The 21,280-nt window shown below is 42.8% G+C and overlaps 4 protein-coding genes across 5 annotated transcripts; 2 read left to right on the top strand and 2 right to left on the bottom strand.

Annotated features, from left to right (window-relative positions):
• Positions 1-157: 157 nt before the first annotated feature.
• On the bottom strand, positions 158-3,458 carry LOC119558152 (ATP-binding cassette sub-family F member 1). The gene is made up of 3 exons (XM_037871391.1): positions 3,215-3,458; positions 2,016-3,158; positions 158-1,950 (listed from the first exon to the last, which is right to left on the bottom strand). Exons 2-3 carry the CDS (start codon positions 3,154-3,156, stop codon positions 332-334), a joined length of 2,760 nt encoding a protein of 919 aa, XP_037727319.1. The 5' UTR covers positions 3,157-3,158; positions 3,215-3,458; the 3' UTR covers positions 158-331.
• Positions 3,459-3,805: 347 nt separating this feature from the next.
• Positions 3,806-10,829, top strand: LOC119558151 (serine/arginine repetitive matrix protein 2). The gene is made up of 9 exons (XM_037871390.1): positions 3,806-3,911; positions 5,470-5,953; positions 6,223-6,359; positions 6,836-7,309; positions 7,405-8,393; positions 8,455-8,557; positions 8,627-8,934; positions 9,024-9,177; positions 9,249-10,829. The coding sequence occupies exons 2-9, from the start codon at positions 5,476-5,478 to the stop codon at positions 10,422-10,424; spliced, it is 3,819 nt and encodes a 1,272-aa protein (XP_037727318.1). The 5' UTR covers positions 3,806-3,911; positions 5,470-5,475; the 3' UTR covers positions 10,425-10,829.
• Positions 10,830-11,701: 872 nt separating this feature from the next.
• On the bottom strand, positions 11,702-20,253 carry LOC119558153 (protein rhomboid). Its single transcript, XM_037871392.1, has 4 exons — positions 19,754-20,253; positions 13,669-14,030; positions 12,641-12,983; positions 11,702-12,427 (listed from the first exon to the last, which is right to left on the bottom strand). Exons 1-4 carry the CDS (start codon positions 19,991-19,993, stop codon positions 12,119-12,121), a joined length of 1,254 nt encoding a protein of 417 aa, XP_037727320.1. The 5' UTR covers positions 19,994-20,253; the 3' UTR covers positions 11,702-12,118.
• On the top strand, positions 14,458-16,101 carry LOC119558154. 2 transcript variants are annotated; one of them, XM_037871393.1, is made up of 2 exons: positions 14,458-14,705; positions 15,447-16,101. In XM_037871393.1, the coding sequence occupies exon 2, from the start codon at positions 15,463-15,465 to the stop codon at positions 16,009-16,011; it is 549 nt and encodes a 182-aa protein (XP_037727321.1). In that variant the 5' UTR covers positions 14,458-14,705; positions 15,447-15,462; the 3' UTR covers positions 16,012-16,101. The 2 variants fall into 2 exon arrangements, with proteins under 2 accessions (XP_037727321.1, XP_037727322.1); XM_037871394.1 differs by lacking the exon at positions 14,458-14,705 and adding an exon at positions 15,123-15,214.
• Positions 20,254-21,280: the final 1,027 nt, after the last annotated feature.

Raw genomic sequence — 21,280 nt, 5'->3', positions numbered from 1 at the left:
TGGGGTAACACATTTTTGATGATTTAGAAAGCATTATTTAATATGAAACTATACTACCGTATGATTAAATGGCCATCTAAAATCTTATCCAACGTTTAAATTCCTTCCTATAGCTCCTAAATCCCATAAATTTTAGATACACAATCCATTGTACACCTTTCTAGTGTAATAACTTTTACTTCCACAATTTGTTATTGTATATATGTATGTTGGTATAAAAAGGCTAACTAGCGGATAAACCATTCAACAGTTGAACAATTAACATAGGGCGAGCCGGCTGACGAGATGTTGACCTGGGGCGGTGACTCCAAGTCCGTGTGAAGCTCCAGGGTTATTGCAGCACCGCTGCATTGGCCACCACGCTAGGATTGTTGACCACCTCGCCCAGCGAATCGAGAACCTCCTTCCTGTAGTCATCGAACTCTCCATCAATCTCATTGATCGACTGATCCTCAATCACGTAGAGAGTGCAGCCCGTTTCACGGATCAATCGCTCGTCGTGGGAAACAATGATAACGCCACCTTCGTACTCGTTAATGGCCTCCGCCAAGGCGTCGATACTCTCGATATCCAGGTTATTGGTAGGCTCATCAAGAATCAGGACATCCGGAGCACTGAGACAAAGCTCGGCGAGGGCCACACGAGCCTTCTGACCACCGGACAGATCCTTCATCTTGATGGTGTGGGCATGACTGACCAGACCAAAGGAACCCAACGCCTTGCGCGCCTTTTCGTGCGGCAAATTGAACAGACGCTGCAGATACTCGGCTGCCGATTCCTCTGCCGTGAGATGCTCGCCGGAGTGCTGATCGAATCGGCCCACGTGAAGGCGATGATTCTTGCGCTGCTCACCCTCCTGCGGTTCCAGTTCGCCGAGCAGCAGCTTTAGGAACGTGGACTTGCCCACTCCATTGGGTCCCACGATGGCCACTCGACTGGTCAGATCAATGCCGAAGTCGGCCTTGATGAACAGCGGTTTTTGGCCCGCAAAGGCAAAGGTTACATTATGGACACCCAAAATGGGCGGCTGCAGTTGCGATGGCTCCGGGAAGCGGAACTTGACGATATATTCCTTGGGCCTGGCCAGCAGTTCTTGCGGTCCCTCGTCCTCGTCCTGTTTCTGCTGCTTGGTCTTGTTCTTCTCCTGCTTCCGGGTGAGCGACTCCTTCTGCTTCTTCTCCGCCGCCTTCTTCGACTGGCCGTGAGCCTTAAGCTCGCGCAGACGCTTCTCCTGCTTCTCGTACTCCTTGATCATCTCGCGACGCTTCTGCACATACATCTTCTTGAACATGGAGTAGTTGCCCTTGTAGTACTGCAGCTTCTTCTGGTCCAAGTGAATAATCTCGTTGCACACGTTGTCCAAGAAACTCTGGTCGTGAGACACGATCAACAGGGTCTTCTTCCAGCCCTGCAGATAGTTGTCCAACCAGATCACAGCATTAAGATCCAAGTGATTGGTCGGTTCGTCGAGCATAAGCAGCGTGGGCTCCAGATAGAGAGCTCGGGCCAGGGACACTCGCATGCGCCAGCCACCGGAGAACTTGTTGGTGGGTCTGTCCTGCATTTCCTTGCTGAAACCCAAACCGGCAAGGATTCTTCGGGCCCTGGCTTCCGCCGAGTAGGCTCCAATGGCTTTTAGCTCCGTAAACGCATCGTTAAGTTCCTCCTGAACACTCAAATCCCCAGCGGCAAATTGTTTCTCCAGATCATCTGCCTTCTTCAGCATCTCTGTGCGTCGCACATCCGCTTCAAGGATGGTATTGATGGCCGTTTTGTCGGTGGCCACCACTTCCTGTTCGCAGAGCAGCACATCGATATTGGGCGGTATGGCAAAGGCACGGGTGGCAATATGCCGAAGGAGGGTGGTCTTGCCATGACCATTGGGACCCACTAAGCCATAGCGCCGTCCATGAGCAATCAACAAGTTGGCGTTCACAAACAGATCGTTACCTAGATAGAACAATAGAGTGGTTAGGGGGTTTGAATATTGATTAAATTATGTAGTGATGACTCACCCTTGGCTGAGATGGTGAAATTCTCTATCTTGATGTCCACGGCGTGTTCCAGAGCCGCCTGCTGACCGGCGCTCTTCTGCACCTGTGACATGGTGAAATTATTGTCCAAATCGGAGTGTCCGGCCCCGCCCTTCTTGGTCATCAGCTCCATTTGGCGCTCGTACTCCTGCTGCTTCTTTTGCTTTTTCTTCTCCTTGTGGGTGAGCTTCTTTTCCTTGGTCTCCTTGCTGTCCTCGGACTTGGGTTCCGCCTCAGCTTCGACATCCTCCTCGGGCTCTGGTTCAGGTTCGGGTTGGGGTTCGGGTTCGGGTTCGACTATAGGTTCAGGTGTCTTTTCCTTGAGACTCACGGCAGCCACTTTCTCGCTAAGGACTTGCTCTACTTTCTGCTCCTCCACTTCCTTTTCGGGCTGCTCATTCTCATCCTCGGGCTCCTCTTCGTCTTCGCTGGCTGCCAGTTTCTGTTTTTGCTGCTGCTTCTTCTTGGACTTTTTAGCCGCAGGCTTGTTGGACACCACCTCCTCCTCCTCGTTGTCGTCATCCTGCAGATCTTCTGCATCCTGCTCATCTTCATCCTCGCTCATGGCAAACTTGTTCTTCTGCTGGGCCTGCTGCTTCTTCTTGGACTTTTTGGAGGCGGGCTTGGCGGCCACAACGACCACTTCATCCTCATCCTCCGGCTCGTCCAAGTCCAGATCGGGTTCCTCCTCGTCGGAGAAGTCGTCGTTCTTCTTTTTGTTCTTCTTGTTTTTCTTGCTGGGAGGTGGCTTCTTTGCAGCTGGCTTGGATGGGGGAGCCGCCTCCTCGTCATCCTCATCATCCTGGTCGTTGGCGGGCAGACCCTTCGCTGGCTTCTCATCCTCATCGCTCCAATCGTCGTTCTTCTTGCCCTTTTTGCCCTTCTTGGCCTGCTTTTTGCCCGCCTGCTGTTGTTTGCTTTGGTTCGAGGAGGCTACGCTCTCCAAATCCTCGTTGTCCCGGTTTTTGGGAGCAGGATCCTCGTCGCTGGAATCGCCGCCACCTCCACGCTTTCCCTTCTTGCCGCCCTTCTTGCTCGTCGGCGGCTTCTTCTCCTGCACTTTCTCCAGCTGCTCCTCGTCGTCATCGAAGCGCTCCTTCTTCTTACCCTTGGCCTTGGACATTTCTATGGATATGGGTATTATAAAGCTGGTGAAATGCACCCACAGCCCGTTAACTCACTTGATTTGATCACAGATTACTTTCGCCGCCTACGGATTTCACGTGCAGAGCTGGCAATATTATATATGTATGTATTACATACGTACATATACGTATGTATGTAGTATACAACCAGTTGTGTCGCCAGGGATGATTGAAAGCATGGTGCTATCGATAGCTGCGCATGGAATGTAACTTTTTAACGAAAACCCTTCAAGTATAAGCAGAGTTGGCCAAATTAAAAGTATTAATAAAAACTAATAACTTCTTTGAGCCATTTGTTTGATCAGAAAGTCGAAACAAAGTTTTTCGATGAATCGGAAAGCTTTATGAAACTATCGAACACAACACTCATGGCATGTTTTATCATGTCATATGTCTTGTTAATTTTCTTTGATGAGCATTACGGGCCTTATGAATTGTACATAGGTTGTTGTATATAAACATTTCATTTACCAACTAAAATTAAAATCAAGCTAAAAGTACAACATTCGTATTAAGTCTTGGTATTTCTTAGTTATATTTGAAAGTATTGCATGTAGTTTCGATAGTATCGAATAACCATCGCTCGATTTCCCAGCACTCGTTTTGATTTATCGAACACTTATCGGTTTCGGTTCCATCACTAGGTATCGTGCGAAGTACGCTCGTCCTCACTTCTTTAAGGGAATTTGGACAAGGTGATTTTAATTGTGAAAACTCATTTCGTGTTAAACAGGTAAGCTAAAAAGGGTCCTAAACTTTTGGGGAGTGATAGTTTTAAGCCCGTAAAGTGAAGCTTTGTGGCCGCGTTAATTGGCGTCACTCACGCATACAGACGCGGCGACACACACACTTACAGCGCAAATTCGCAATGCGCCGAAGGAGCTCCAAAAAGCAATGGGCGATAAAGAGGGGAAAATAGGACCAAATAAGTGCTCGTTAATTGCACTTCCATGGCGGAAAGTGTAATTTGTGCAATTACCGATTGACAATTGGACTGAAAAAGTGCACCAAAATGAGAGTGTGTGTGTGTGTTATGTTTTCGTTGGTAAAATATGCGAGGGAGGGAGGGTGGCGATCAAAGAAGAATCGGAACAAAAACAAACCGCGGCATGTTTGTGTGTATGAATGTGCATGTATGTACCTGCAAGCTCTTGTCGAAAATTTGTTGAGGCTGTCACACGCACACCAATGCGTAAAATCCATAGTTTAGATGGTACAGTGTTCATTGTATTAATAATTCCAAATTAACTTCTCGCGAATTTTTGTGGCAGCTTCTAAATAATTCGTCTTGACGGTAAAAAAGAAGAAACTGAAAAAAAAAACAAAAAGCGGCATGTTTGTGCGTTGAATGTGCATGTGTGTACCTGCAAGCTCTTGTCGAAAATTTGTTGAGGCTGTCGCACGCACACCAGTGCGTAAAGCCCTTCAATGTTTTTTACATGCACAAAAAGTACAGTGTTCATTGTTTTAATAATCCCAAATTAACTTTTTGCAAATATTCATGGCGTCTTCCCAATAATTGGCCTAAACCTTTAACAAATTTTGCTCATGAATTCGTGATATCCAATATAAAAACTTAACTAAACAAACATCATTAAGTGGAAGCAGATGACACCCGATACTACATACACACATAAATAACTTTACAGGAGCGATAAAAAATACACAGGTAAAAATATAGTTGAGGAATTATGGCTTAAAATAAAATAGTTTCAGGGCCAATGTAAAGAACTATTTGTTTATTTTCATTTAGAAAAAAAAATGAAACTGAAAAATGAAATTACTGAAATCTTTTAGTTCAACAGAAAGTTTCACAGAGGCCAAAATAAAGGATTTATTTTTCATATTTATTTATATTATATATTTTCATATTTCATATGGTATTATAAGTTAGATAAAAAAAAGTTTAAAATAGACTTCCTTGAGAAACAAAGTCACAACTCTATTTTTCAATGACTTAGCAGAATTCACATATTCTTACTCTAAAGGAAACAAGGTGGCAACTCTGTTTCAATGATTCAGCAGATTTCATAAATTCTTACACCAACAAAAAATATTAGGCTACGGAATACTGAAAGTATACTTCCTAGGGAAACGAGGTGACAACTCTATTTTTCAATTATTCAAAACACTTAATTAATTTTGTATTATTATTAGCCCAAGAAAAACTAAAAACTCTAGGTGGCAACTCTAGTTTTTAAACTACAACAGACTTCATGACGTCTATTCTGACACTTGTATTACTGAAAATAAATCGTAAATATAATATGCATTCTTGTAAATCCTTCCAGAGCGACATGAGCTCACCCGACGACATTCCTGGGCCGTCAAAGCAGCGCGCCAAGAAGCGCTCACCACGCTCCTCAAGCCGGGGCTCGAAGTCAAAGTCGAAGTCCTCGTCGCCACACTCGACCAGCAATGGTAAACATGATAAATCCGCATCCGGTGGATCTTCCCTCGGCGGACGTAGTCCCGCCGGCAACAGAAGTCCCGCATCCGGGGGATCCCCCATCGACGGGCGCAGTCCCTCTGGTAACAGAAGTCCCGCCGGCAATAGAAGCCCCATTGGTGCCCAGACCCCTGCCGGCGGTCGTAGTCCCATGGGTGGTCAGAGTCCTGGCGTAGGTCCAACTAACATGCGCGATCGCCTACTGGTGGCCAATGCCATAGCCTTGGATGTGTCGGCCGGTGAGTCGACCGCTAGCTCTTCATCGCCGCAGATGAATGGCCACTATCATTATGACTCCGACGAGCTAAACGGAGAGTCTCCAAGTGGTAAGTGCCATACCCTTATATCTATGGAAACACCTTATTAAGGCTTAAAATTTATCTCGAATTTTTCTAAAATGTTGCTTCTCCTAGAAAGAAAACTACTAGATTATCTTTTTTTATATTTTAATTCTCCGAGCTATTTATAAATATAAACTACTTTTTAGGATTTAATTGTATATATTTTGGATTTGAGATTGTTTAAAGCTTTGAGATCACCACTATACATACAAAAACTATACATTTTAATAAAAAACCTTTTCTTTACCATTTAGGATCGTCAAATAACAAGAAAAAGAAAAGTAATGAACGCCGCATGTCCGGAGATTCCGCACTCATGGGCTGGACAGGCGGATTCCCGAAGCTGACGGCCATGGCCAACATTGATAGCAGCTCGGATCTGGAGCCACAGGTGAGTAGTGGGGACTAAGGAAGCGGCCCTGCTGCTGTCTGCTCAGGCTTATGGAATATCCCTCTGTATACTCATGTTCTGTCCACACATGTGCTAGTCAAATCGTACTTTAAAGTGCTTATTAGTTGTTACATATATTAGTAATTTATTAACAAAATATGTAGCCAGGTTCATTGCCAGTTAAATGCTATATCTCACATAATTTTTGACTGGAATGATATTCCATCCACTGGTTGCTTTCAGTTTAATCAAAACTATGTAAGGTAGCTTGTTTATATGCTGGCTGCTTTTGTTTATTCCAACAAATACAGTAACTGATGTACAGAGGGCTATGCCTGTTCCTATTTGTGTGCTTTGTAGAATGTGGGCAGCATTTTGTTTGTTCTGTATTATTGTATGTATTCAACTCGTAACCGTACCCGTGCCCGTCTCGAATCTCAACCGAACGTAACAACCAATCCACGACAACAATACAGTCGCCGGGCGAGCTGCGGGCACTGGGCAGAGGAGGACTGTGGGTGTTTCCAAGAGTGGAACCGCAGGCGGAGACAGCAGCAGGGCCATCAGAGCCGGCTGAAATGGCCAAAACGACTGAGGAGCAGCAACCGCAGCAGCAGCAACAAGAGCAGCAGCAGCAGCAGTCGCTAGCATCGCCTCCATCACCGATGATGACGTCGCCGATCGGGTCCTCTCTGTCCTCCAACTCTGACTTGATTATGACGACATCAACGCCACCAAGACGTGGACCAAACCAACAACAAGAACAACAACCAGAACCTGAACAGCCAATCACTTTAGTAACTGCAACTAGTACAAATCTAACCACAACAACAACTACGACAACTGTCAACAGCAACGCCAACAACAATGCGAACGCAACTGGTACTGCAACAACATCGAGTCCAAGAACAACAGCAACCAACATGCTACAAACAAATTTAGACAACCAGGTGGAGACCCCAACAAAAATCTTATGCTTAGAGTCGGGAAAATCACAAACCCACTAACCACTGACCTTCTCTCCCGCTTGTGTCGCCCCCCTTAGGAGAAGGAAATGGAGAAGGAGCAGCCTGCGAAGACAGATGATAAGCAGCAGCCGACTGATGATGGTGATGATGAGGAGGAGCAAATTGAACCACTGGTTATGGCCGAGGACGAGAGCACCTCAAGTGTCCCTCAGGTATTTACATCGTCATCATCGCCGCAGCCGACTCGTCGTTCCCGCAAGCGCGCCTTTAGTCCCATCGCGAAGGATACCAAGCTGGCTAAAGAAGACGATACCAAGAAGATGGCAGATGATGACGTTGAAGTCCCGCTGGACAAAGATCCCAAAAAAACGGATGACCCTCCAACCCTACCCGTGTCCAGTCGCTTTGCAAAGCGTGCTAAGTCTCTCAGTGCCGAGTGTAATGTGCTGCGTCGCACCTCGCGCTTCAGCAGCCAGGAGCTGTCGAAGCTATCGAAGAAACTGGTGGTCGCCTCCAGCAGCAAGAAACCTGATGTTAAATCAGAGACCGCTTCGGAGACTCCTCCCACACCCTCTGCGCTTAAATTGAAGGCCACCGACGAGTTCTATCGCCTGCCCTTCGCCTACGGCTGGAAGCGAGAGCTCGTCCTGCCCAGCTCTGGGAATCCCAAGCGGCGTACCGGTGACGTTTTCTTTATTGCGCCCAACGGACGCAAGTTGCGCTCACGCGAAGATATTGTGCCCATGCTGAAGGGCGAGCTGACCATCGAGCACTTTTGCTTCCAGCGTCAGGCGCAGGAGGCGGGACCGGAGTACGAGCTGGTGCGTCGGGCCACGCCCTCTAACGTATTGCGTAGCAAGTCCCAGCAGGCGCTGATGCAGCCCGCTTCTTCGCCGGTCACCGGAAAGCGTGTGTCCAAGCCCAAGGTGCCCAAGGGGGCCAGTCCACCGAGCGAGGGCTGGACCGCCACCATGGCGGTCAAGGGAAATTCTCGAGTACTTGCCTCCAGCAACGGCAGCAGCCCAGCCGGACCACCAACTGTGATTAGCTCCACTCGCAAACGAAGGTAGATAATCTGAAAATAGGACCCATTGAATCTACTTTCAATCTCTCTGTCCAACCCCTAGCTTCATGCCCAGACAGACGTCGCAGGTGTCCAGCGACAAGATCATGAACTGTCTGTATTGCCAGGCTTCTTTGCCGTTGACTAGGAGGACCAACGTTTGTCTGGTGAGTTTCTAAAGGCCTTAAAGATGATTAAGAGAAACTTATTCATGGAATGATTCTTCTCACTTGCAGAACTGCTCGAAGATAAAGCGTAAGAAAAAGAGGGAATCTGAGAAAAGCGAGTTGACAACAGAGCCCCAACCGGATATTGAGGATCTTGATGACGACCAGAAATCGAACGATGATGATGACAACGAGAGCGTGGAGAGCCTTTTGGAGATCGGCGAGGAGATTGAAGTGCCCGGCCAGCATCCACCGGCAGAACTGTTCAACAACCTGGGACATCGACGCTCGCCCAAAGATCAGGAGGTGGTTGTTATTGGCGGACGCAAGGCTATAGCCATCAAGGCTGATCCGCCGCCGCGTCGTCCAGTGAAAGTGTGAGTCGGTTCAGTTCCAAAACCAAACGGAGCATGCACGGAACCACCGTCTAATGGCTAATTTTTATGCATTTTTCATAATTGGACAGGGTTCCACGCCAGCCGGATTTGACTGGCTATGAGAAGATCTACAACAAGCGCATCCAGAGTAAGAATCCAAGCCACGATTTGGTGGAGTCCCTGGGCGATGCCCATAACGGGTGTCAGGTGCTAATGGCCATCATGAAGACGTTGAACCTAAAGGTAGTTAAATGCTTAAGCTCTTCACATGAATTGAAAGAAAATTAAACGTCACTGTAACTTGTATCCTCCAGGAACGTGCCAACATGTCCCGTGTGTGCAAAACCTGGGCCATGGTCAGCCGTGAAATGAGTGTATGGCGCTCGGTGAGCCTGCGCGACACCTATATCGGTAGCTGGGTGTTTTGTCTGCGCGAACTGGCTCGCCACCGCACTCGCGAGCTGGACATGATGGGCGTGATAATGGCCAAGCCGCAGCTTCGCTACACCGGGGACCTGCGCGTGCTTAAAGCTTTGCGCGTTCTACGTACCGATGCAGTGGATACAGAGTTCCTGCATTTGGTCTTCCGTCATCTGACCAATCTGCTGGAGCTAAGAGCCACTTGTACAACTTCATCATTGAACCTATCCCATTTGGAGGAGACGGAGGAGCTTCACGTACTTCGCATCCACATGACAGATCCAAAATCAACCTTGACATCGCTATGCTCTTTGGCGAATCTACATAATCTAACCGAGTTGAGTCTGCGTGGAGTGTCCAATCTAGGCAAGCTGAACATGATGTTCTTGAAGGAACTTCCTGGTCTGAAGGTGCTAGCGTTGGGGTCATGCCAGGACCTAAACTGCATGCAGTTTGGCAAGCAAGTGCTGCCCACTCTGAAGCTTCTACGCTCGTTCCGCTTGGAAAACGATCACAAGGGCATGGCCATGTTCCCGGTGGACGAGATTATGCGTGGTCTGGCCATTGCGGGTGGTGTAAAACGCCTGGAGCTGGTGAACGTGGATTTGGACGGCGGATTTAGCGCCTTGCTTGCCGCCTGTCGCAGTGTTACGGATCTGCTGCTGACCCCGAAATGTATGCACAATACGGCCAATATGACAAATGCGGTGATGCAGGCCATCAGCGATAATGCCGAGCAGTTGTCTGTGTTCCGCCTGGGATTGGTTACCCAGTTGTTGAGTGCCACTGGTACGCTGTATAAGGGAAAGGGAAAGGACGTGATACCAGTGCAGCGTCCAGTTCCGGGAATTCCGCTCGAAGATCAGATTAATCGCTGCTCTGCCGACGATGATTGCCAGGAATTGGACCACGCAGAGTGTGTGGCTTTTCTGCCCGTGGAGCGTCTTGAGGCCATTCTGCATCACATGATGCCCCATGCTTGGGTTACCGTGGCCAAGGTGGCCATGTGCGACACAACCAACATTCAGTTCCTGCCCCGTCCAGAGGAGAGCAGCGAGGAACTCTTTTAGCCCAGGATATACGCCTAGGTGCCATAAGATAGCTCATAAGTAACCTCTTTCAGTACCAGAGAATGCCAAGACTGACACTTCGAGAACCATCACACAACCACAAAACCACACAAATAATGAACCGTATTGGAGAACCAACAAGGAAACTATATTGTGTCCTTTTGCTTCTCGAAAAAGAAACGGCAATTTTGATTTGTGTTGTAATCTAAGGGATTTTTGGATACATCTTAAATTAAGCGGCGTTTAAAACGTCTTACGTCACCTGCACATTGCATTGGGAAAATGAACCCACACAACAGCAACGCTGTGTTTTTTTTACCTACGGGTATACACATACACATAATTTTAAACATTTGTGAAACAACTTGTAATAGGAGTTAAACCCAATAAAGCGATGAATCTCCATCTGTGGGAAATGTTTACTTGACTAAATAAAAATACCAAACTTTTGGGAAATGTTGAATTTTAAATTCAACGGTATTTTGTGCATAAATATATAAGCTATCAATAGGTTAAATCTTGCATATAAAGCCCTGATCTATCTATAGATTGGGTTGCACTCATCAAATTTACCAATCTTAGAATAGATATAAATGTGCATAAATAAATAAGTTATCTGTAGGTTAAATCTTGCATATGAAGCCCTGATCTATCTATAGATTGGGTTGCACTCATCAAATTTACCAATCTTAGAATAAATATAAATGTGCATAAATAAATAAGCTATCTGTTGGTTAAATCTTGCAAATAAAGCCCTGATCTATCTATCGATTGGGTAGCACTCATCAAATTTACCAATCTTAGAGTAGATATAAATGTGCATAAATACATAAGCTATCAGTAGGTTAAATTTTGCAAATGAAGCCCTGATCTATCTATAGATTGAGTTGCACTCATCAAATTTACCAGTCTTAGAATAGATATAAATGTGCATAAATACATAAGCTATCAGTAGGTTAAATTTTGCAAATGAAGCCCTGATCTATCTATAGATTGGGTTGCACTCATCAAATTTGCCAATCTTAGAATAGATATAAATGTGCATAAATAAATAAGCTAACAGTAGGTTGAATTTTGCAAATGAAGCCCTAATCTATCTATAGATTGGGTAGCACTCATCAAATTTACCAATCTTAGAATAGATATAAATGTCACATGTATATGTTGGCACTTATTTAAAAATAAAATCCATAAGTTTAGTGAAACATTCTTGTATTTGTACAAAGACTTTGTTTTTATTGCATTTAAATATAAGATCTTAATAATAAATCTCCAAAAATATACAATACACTTTGTTTAAAAATATTTCTCATTATCATTGATTAATCGTTGCTTTGTAAAAAAAAAAATCACGAAATGTACAATACAAATGCAGCTGAGTTTTGTTCTCTGTGTGGGTTTAAATGGGAAACCACCCCAGACATTTCGTTGCGTCATGTAGATCGAGAATATATATAAATATATAAAAATACGTACACCATACGTACGGATGGGATGAAACTGCCATGGCAAGGTGTAAGATAAAGATAATAAATTATGTTCGCAGCTCGCGTAGGCACATGGTCGGCATTTTGGGAGGCATGGGAGGGATCTGATATCCTATAGATATCACACTGTGCGTACTGCAGCCTCGGCTCAACATCGAAGTGCACTTTGGACATGGTCTAGGCTAGGGCTAGGGCTAAGTTCTACGACTAGTTGTACTCCTGTTTGGGGAAGTAGTCGGGCACGAATACATGGATGATGATGCCGGTGGTCATCAGGGCAAAATAGACAATGACGGCCACCCACCAGAGAATGCGCTCCCAGCGCCGCACCTCCAAATTGCGCAGCACACCGATCCCCACCAGCAGACCGGCGACGGCACCAGACAAATGCGCCACATAGCCAATCTGGTCGTGCTGGTCGGTCAGGTGACGGTACACCGAGGTGCCCAGGTCGGTGAAGCAGAATACCAGGAAGGCAAGCAGCTGGACAATGGCGTACTCCATCTCCGAGTAGTTCTGTTGAAAGAAAATAAAGGTATATGATTAGATTTAGGTACATATGTAAGGGTGATGCAACATAAACCTAAAGAATTCACGTATTTCATTTTCAAATTTACATGTTTTTCAAAAAGGTTTTAAGTTACAATGCAAAAGTATTAGCAGGCAATACAAAATTCGGAGTATTAAGTGTTACATATTAAACATATTAAAATAAAATATAATGTTTACCATTATAATCGTGGCAATGTGCGCCGTTATCAGGGCATAAACTCCACCCGATGCTCCCGCCAGAAAAATGCGTGGACTTGTGAGCGAGGTGCCCATAGATCCGGCTAAGACACCAGCCAGATAGACCAAGCCCACGCGCCACCAGTGATGCACCAGCTCCAGGGCGATGCCCAGAAAGATCTGGATAATCAGGTTCATCATCAGATGCATGATGCCCACGTGGACGAACATGTAGCTCACAAAGCGCCATCCCTCGTAACGCTTGTAAGGATTGTAGATGAAAAGAGTGGCCGCCGGTCCGCTTGTGCTCTCGCCAATGCGATCCTGGTAGTTGGGATCATCTCTGAAAAGTGGATAAATTAAAATTAGAAACGATATTATGAGTTTCCTAAAATTGAACCACATTCAAGGTATGGTTTTGAAACAAGGGTACATAATATAGTAAAGTATATTTTATAATATACTCTAATACAGTGTCCTCTTCTAAAGTTTAAACTTTAGTAATAATACATTATATCAAATACATTTTATTACAGATACCTTTAGTTCCTTTTTATAATGCATTACCATTGAAAAAGTTTCTCTAGCTTTTCAAAATATTTGACTTAAGTGTTATTTTAAAAACAGAATTTCTAGGAAACTTGAGATGGAGTTTGCCTTACAGAAAGTGGTTCGAATTACATGAAGTTCATTGGTAAGTCGTTAGGACCTACACCGAAAAAAATAGTCATATAAAAGCAACTATTTTTACATTAATTCTACACAATTGAGAATCGATTTGCCGTCGATAAGATGAAAATTAAATTAATACTTTCCAAATTTTAAATTGAAATTAATTGGTTTAAAAATAATACCTCAAATCCAAATTCTAGACTTTTTAATATAGATATGAATCTGTAAAGCACAGACTTTATATTATTTAGTCTTGAACCTAACCTATACCTTAATTTCAGTACTGGCCCTAATATATTTTTAATACAGCCGGTACTAAATCTTAACTTTCTGTTTTGTTTTTTGGGTGTACTAACTGGAAGTGAATGACGTCCACCAGGAACATGATGATCTCGATGATCGAGAAGAGGACCATGGTGAGCGGCGGCGGGCAGATGGACATCTGCTTCTCGTAGGCGCCGTCCGGTTCGTCGCCCTCCAAGGGTTTCGGGGGCGGCACCACGTAGCGGCAGTAGCGGGTGAGCATGTTGCGCACCATCCACTTGTGGCGCAGGGACATCGCATAGAACTCCTCGAAGTCCAGGTGGCCATCGTTGTCCTGATCGCTGCGCTTCAGGATCTGCTCGGCAATGTAGGCGGGGATGTCCCGGCAATACCCATCCGAGATGAGCTCCTTCAGCTCGTGCGTGCTGATCAGTCCATCCCTGTCGGAGTCGTGCTGTGGTGGTAAAGTATACAATAAGTAATCTGGGTATGTGGATGTTTTTTTTTTCAATTCTTTATAACCCAATCGTACGGTTTCCCAAAACCTTTTAATAACTATTTTATGTAAATACCATTATTTTAAAGGCCTACTGGAATTCGTGTTTAACATAATTTTAACCAATTAGGCGGAAATGCATGCATTTTGTAGTAAAGCTTTAATATAGTTTTGTTTATTTTCCAAATTTTCTTATTGTTTGATACTTTGTGGAGAAGATCGGTAGTTCGGCCCACTAAAATACAAAACAAAAATAACTCTTATTTACGGAATGTAGCAGATTCCTCTAATTATCATTCTATATAGCTTTTTTCTTTTCCATAATATTATTTCTAACTTAGATCCCAACGCAATAGGCTTTGTATAGAAGTGTCAGGGTGGGTTTCTAAAAGAGGAGTACAAACTCAGTTCCTAGTATTAATTCCGTCTGGGCGGACAGGCCCGCACCGACACATAAAATATAACACCCTGAAGTAGCCCATTAGTAGTATCCAGCCATCCAATAGAATTCGATAACTTTCAACAGCAACATTCGTACACCAGGATAGCCAGGATTTACTTAGCAGTTTACAGGATCGAGAAGAATTTTTACTAGGAATTGAAAACCACTGACAACCAGGAACCATATTTTAAGTAAGTATTCCTAAAAATTTGTTCCCGAAAACACTCAAACAAAAGCTTTCCGCCTTATAAAATTCTTTAAGGGACGTACTAAATGTATTCAAAGCATTCGACAAAATTAGTCTTCAAAATATAACTTCCATCAACCATGATTTCAATCTATATTGCTTAAAACTAAGAAACTTATCCTTAAATCAAAAACAAAACCCATTTTTATTGAGAATGAATTATGATATCAATATACTAATACGGGGGTGTCACGGAAATCTTTTCGGGCGACATTTCGATATCACCAATTATGATACTGTGACACCACCGATAGTAAAACTTCGTGGGGCTGTAAACCCTCTGTTTCTTTAGAATGAAATTTATTACTCTTACGGAACTCAGATTGAATTGATTGAAGTATTATTTTGTTTACCTTAGTAGATTTCCTTAGAATGTCATTGAGAATCTGTATGTTTGGATCGAATTTTGGTTTCGTAAAAAGAAATAAACACACCTTTCGGAACAACTATTGAGTAAGTTTACTAGATTATCGGGTATTCTTACTTACGTACATATGTACATCAATATAAATTCCACATTAAGCTATTTCATGTATTTGATTTCAATAAAAAGCCATGAACAAAAGACAATTCACTTGTTAGATCAAGTTACAATTAGTTTGATCAGGGAACTTTGATTTGAAAATGGATACAGGAATTGAAGTAATATTTTAACGTTTATACCCATTTCTTGAATTTCCATCAGATTTAACCCTCTGAGGATGTCGCAAGTGATGCAGATGACCCGCCACGTGACCTCCTGGCTGGGCTGGACACCGGCATCGCCGTGCGATGGCCTGCCGGCGGAGGAGGAGGAGGAGCCGCTCCAGGAGTCGTCCGGCTTCATCACCGTCCTGATTCTCTACCTGGGCATGGCCGGTCTCTTCGCGGCCCTCAATCTCTGCACCTCCTCTGCCAAGCGGGAATTGCCGGCGCTGGAGCCGCGGCAGGTGCAGGTGCGTCTGGGGCGGCACGGCAGGAGCACTACGGGTTCATCCCTGCGGCCATCTTGGCTGGTCAACCTGACATCGCTGATCCGCGAAGTGGCTGCCCCCCGGCGACCCCATATCCTTTTGCAGCAGCAGCAGCGATTGCGGATGCGCCTGCTCCGGCAGAAGGAACAGGAGCTGGAAATGGAAATGGACAGCGAGTGGCAGGAGCATCCCACTTGGCAGGATGTCTTCGACGAGGAGGAGCCGGTGGTCCCCGGCTGTTTCACGCCAAATTGCCAAAAGGCCACCTACTTTGACCTTCCCTCAGATTCCGAATAAAGGGCAATCATCCATCCACCGAACTATTCCAAATCATACAGTACGATTCAAAATGTGGCAATAAAGAGTCAAGAAAATAAAAATCTCAAATCCGAATCTTGATAAACTTAGCTTCATCGAGACACTTGCAACATAACAACGAATGCAGTCGGGCCAAAAAGTGTCCATAAATGGCCAGGAATGAATGCCACCGATCGAGACGAGAAACTAGAAATCCAAAAGAGGCTAATCGAAAACAAATCGAAAGTCACTTGAAGTTGCACAATTGTCGCTAAGGTTAAAAAACGGTATTATCAAACAAATTATATCGAATACAAAAGGAATTTCCTGGATTTGATCGAAAAATCAAAAATCATTTTGTATTTTTGAACTTGACTTCCGTTAATTTGAAACCATTCCTATCGAAAGCCCTTAAATGGTTATTATTTTCTTATCGTTCTCGGTCGACTTCTACACCATTAACAGCATTTCTCATAGATAAGCTCTGCACTGACCTTTCAATTATAGTCACACAAATTTCTTAGCCGATAACTTGCATATAAGGAATTTGTCACCATCTACATATGAGTATAAAATGGAGTCTTCAACAAACACTGATTACGTTTTCGACAACTTCCAATAAAAGTTATTTGCAGGTAATTGGTAAAATTCATCAAAGGCAGTCTTCTTAGAAAGGGGGGGGCATTTCCCTATAATAAAACAGACCAACTTTTAAAGTAGCAATCAAACATATGACTATATTTGTTTGCTACATTGTGCTGAACAACACATCTCTTTATAAATTGTATACATTCAAGTCGGGGTCTGTTTTTAGGACAAACAGTATGGTTACTTCCATAAATGTAATGTAATAATGAAATCAAACAATCGAAGTACCAGGGAATATTTACTGATAAACAACTGCAGGCTTTAAATGTCCATTTTCCAGTCTAAACAAATGCGTTTCGAGAACGTAATCAGAATACCTAGAGAAACAGACCATCAGTAGTTATTTTCACTATATGAATTTGAAGCCTTTATGGATATGTATATTACATATAAGCAAATAAACACAAAAACGCCGATAATTAACAACAAATTAATCATAGAAACTGGAAAAACCAAGGAGGAGAGCGAAATGTCAATGTTCGCACTTAAAAATTAGCTCCATGAAGAGAAAAAGAAACAAAAGTGTATACTATAGACAATTAGATAGGTACACATGTGGTCATGCCTAGCCCCCATCCCAGATATGGGCTGATGTATGTATTACACGTCAAAATGTTCTTAAAAAAGAACAAAAACAGACTGCTAATGTTGGACAATCAGGCGATAAGCGGGTAGTGGTTATGAAGTCTCGAGGGGATTGGTCTTAGTCATAGTCAGTCAGTCATTGCATTAGCTACTTTTATGTTAAAAACAAATAAATTGTACGCAGGAAATCCATTGGAACACCCTAGGATCGTACATTTCTAAAATGATATAATAGGCAAATAAAGATCTACATAGTTTCTTTCGAAAGTTTCTTTACAAAAAATTATATCAACAAAAATGTTCATCTAGCTGATATTTTCCCATATCAGAAAGACTCTTATCTGTGACACATCAACATGATATTTTAGAAATATCAAAATTATACAGTCCCAGTTGATTAACTCGCACTTTTTAAAATACCTTTTAGCAAATAAAGTTCATAGTATTCCAGCTTACTATCTAATATTGCAAATAACTTTAATGCAACTGAAGTTTCGGGGGGATAAATAATATGTTGTGTCTATCATTGGGCTTAGTTTTTATAACTTCAACAATTTTGTATTTATTTATTTACCCTCTGGTTCTTTGGTATTGTAATTGCCAAAAACTTATAGGTTGAGAAGTTTATAGATAGAAGAAGAATTATAGATAGGATTTTACATAGACTACCGATTCCCTGTTACTTGTTTTGTATTTCATATTGGTTATATCATGGCTAGATTATTGAATGAAAGCTTGAGAAACCCCAAACAGTATTTGGGCCCCCTCTCTTTTAGCCACTCGAATGTTTTGGGCGAATAAAGTCAGATAAGATTGCCAGCTAAGAGGAGGAATGTGTCTGGAATGTTGGCTTCCAGGGAGATGGGATCGAATGGGATTGGATTGGATGGGAATCGAAGCGGGTATCTCATCGCTTATGCTAATCAAATGCTAAAATTTGTACTTATTTGCTTAGGTAAATCAAGAGAACTGGAATCGACTGATGAATTCGTAGGATCTGCCGGGTTGCCGGGGGCCATTGAACGTTATTAGCCTTATAAAGAGGTGGTGAATCAAGAGGAGTATGTACATACAGTGCCAGAAATCAGAATCAGAAACAGAAATGGGAATTGATAATGGAAGTCCAAGCAACAGCTACAACAACAAATGCAAACAGGTGGGCGCTGGGTGTCATCGGGAGGCGGTGGGCCAGTCGGGGGTTAAGTGACTAACGCCAGCAAAGAATAAAACAGCAACAAAAACGAAGGCAGAACTCAAAGCGAGCAAACAATAATTTATAACCGGTTTTTTTTCCTCTTTTTTTTTTTGCCGCCCCTCTGTCACGATAAGAAAACTCTCTCCCCTTCATCGCCTTTTTCCCCCTCAGAGTTTTCAATGTTAAGAAAACAAAAAAAAATTGCTCTGGAAATATAATTAAGCTCTATGGATGGTGCTAAATTGAGAGACAACCGGGATCTTTATGGGTTAAGCCACAAAAATGTATTATTCATATTTTGGAGTATCTGTACAAAACGCCTTTGCTTATCTGCATTAAAATGTTTAAGAAATGACTATTTTGAAACCCAAAAAATTCATTAAAAAAACATTCAAGTATTTCGATGACAAATTCTAATCCTAAATTATGAAACATACAGCAAAAATGTATTGCTTAACATTCATAAAACAGAAATATCATGTTTTGTTATTTAATGAATGGCCTATATGAGCAATATTTAGTATTACCGCAGTAAATATAGAGCGTTTTCATTAAAAATTAAATTAAATATAGAACAGTATATTTTTAAGTTTTAAAAAGTATATTTTTAGTACACTTGTAGTAGACAGTATAAAATAATTTACATAGATTGAATTCTATAATTTGACTAATTTTGTGTTATGCTGCACATACAAAAGTAATTATTCAAAATAATAATAGATTTAATCCAAAACAATGTTTATACTAGGTTTGTATCTTTTTCCGCCCTGAGCCCGTTGATGGGTTAAAGTTGGGGTTTTAAGGGGAGTGCGAGAAGCGCCGCACTAGCGGATCGATGCTCAGATGATTCATCAAACTCAACTTTCACCGAGGGCGAGAAGAAGACGGCTATAAGGCTAAAACTATAAACAAGCAACTCCATTCACATGGACATATGTGCAAGCGAATTAAAGTGTGCATGTGAATGTAAGTGCCGGCTGAGTGTTTTAATTACGGTTCTTCCTCTGTTTTTTCCCTAATTTCCCATAGACTGACATTAACCCCACTGTGGCTGCAATTTCACAAGGTTCTTGCATTAACCCTTAAGTTGGTATTGGTTTTGCATGTTATAACAATTTCTTTTCTTCAATATAACTTCAATATTAACCTTAGATACTTGAGATCTCTTGGATTAACCATTGGTTATATCTAAGATATAATACTATTTGGTAATTCCCCTAGTTTGTCCATTTTCTAACACTTAACCCCACTGATAACGCTACTTTCCTTGGTTAACCCACCGATTTCTTGGACATAACTTAAGCCTTAACCCACCTTGTCGAATATCTCGTGCATTTTGCGCCGATCCTCGGGCTCTTGGGCGTTGTTCTGGTTGAGTGGTATTTCCTCCATATCGATGGTGTCCTGCCGCAACGTTTGTGGACGGGAGGGGGGCGAGCGGCGCTCGGGCGGAATTGTGGGATAAAGGCCATTTTCCACGTCCCGCTGCTGCTGCATTTGCAATTGCTGGGCTGGCGTTTGGCTCTGCTGACGATTCACTGTCTTTACTGGCATTTTTTCACCCTAAGAATTCGATTCTCTGGTATTGGATTCGATATACGGATATATGGATAAACGGTTATACGGATACGGATACGGATACAATGTCAATCCCAATTCAAGCCCACTGTGCGATACCGGTGCCGTTAGCCAAAAAATGCAATTACAATTCTCATTGCCCGCGGTTTGATTTGCGATAAGATTAAGAGCGGGCCATAAAAAGCGGAGCAACTGGAAACCGCGAACCGAACACAAAAAAAACACACTCAAAAATAGAGGTGGGCAAACATTGGCCAGCGGCCTCGAACTTCGATAGCACGCCTCGATATCGGCCATCGATACAAAATCAAACATATCGATGTTTCAGGGTGGGTGTATTCGATAACTGTCATTATCGACGCGTCTTGTTTGCGCCAAGTAAATACTAAAAAATTCTAGGGTTGTGAAGATATTTAAAAATCATCGTATTTATTACTTATCGTTTTTCAAGAAAAAATCAAATTAGGTATATATTTATCATCCGAAAAATATTGATGTTTCAGTTTTTCCACATATTTATTTATTTATTTATTGTACTCTGTTGCCAAAAGTTTAAAACTTAAGGTACAGGGAGGAATCGGCCATAGTTTCCACATATTTATACCTGTTACTTGTAGAACAAAAGGGAAAACTCGGAAAGGTTACAGGTAGAAGGATGCGTTTCCGACCCCACAAAGTATATATGTTTTTGATCAGGATCACTAGCCGAGTCGATCTAGCCATGTCCGTCTGTCCGTATGAACCAGTGGCGTATACAGAACTTGGTTGTGAGGGGTATACAAAAATTGTTGAGTAGAAATGAAAAAAATTGGAATAAATATTCTTGTTTACCCGAGTGGGTAGATCTCAGGTAGATCAGCGCATGGAAACCATAACGCTAAAACCCGTCTAGCGCCAAGTTTTTAATATTTTGTTACAATTAAAATTGATATTTCTTATCAATACCCAACTAAAATTATTCAAATCGGATCATTCATTTAAAAGAAATTACCAAAAATGCATTTATAATTATCATCGCCCGCGGCTTGATTTTGGAACTTCATAGAGAGCGAGAGGAATGGAGATACATTCATACAGAAAATCGGCTGCTTACGAAATTTTACTAGAGTTCACGTTGTGTCGTGTTAGTAAAATCTCGTATATGGGAGCGTCTTTTTTTTTGTTTTTTAATTGAGTATGTACCTATATAGATTTTTAAGGAACAACTTTGGAAGGTGGCTGCGCCTTTAAATTGCTTTTCCTTTAGATAAATAATTTACGTTT

Source organism: Drosophila subpulchrella, chromosome X (assembly GCF_014743375.2).
Source record: "Drosophila subpulchrella strain 33 F10 #4 breed RU33 chromosome X, RU_Dsub_v1.1 Primary Assembly, whole genome shotgun sequence".
Classification (NCBI taxonomy): Eukaryota; Metazoa; Arthropoda; class Insecta; order Diptera; family Drosophilidae; genus Drosophila; species Drosophila subpulchrella.
This window is presented reverse-complemented; position numbering and strand designations above follow the sequence as displayed.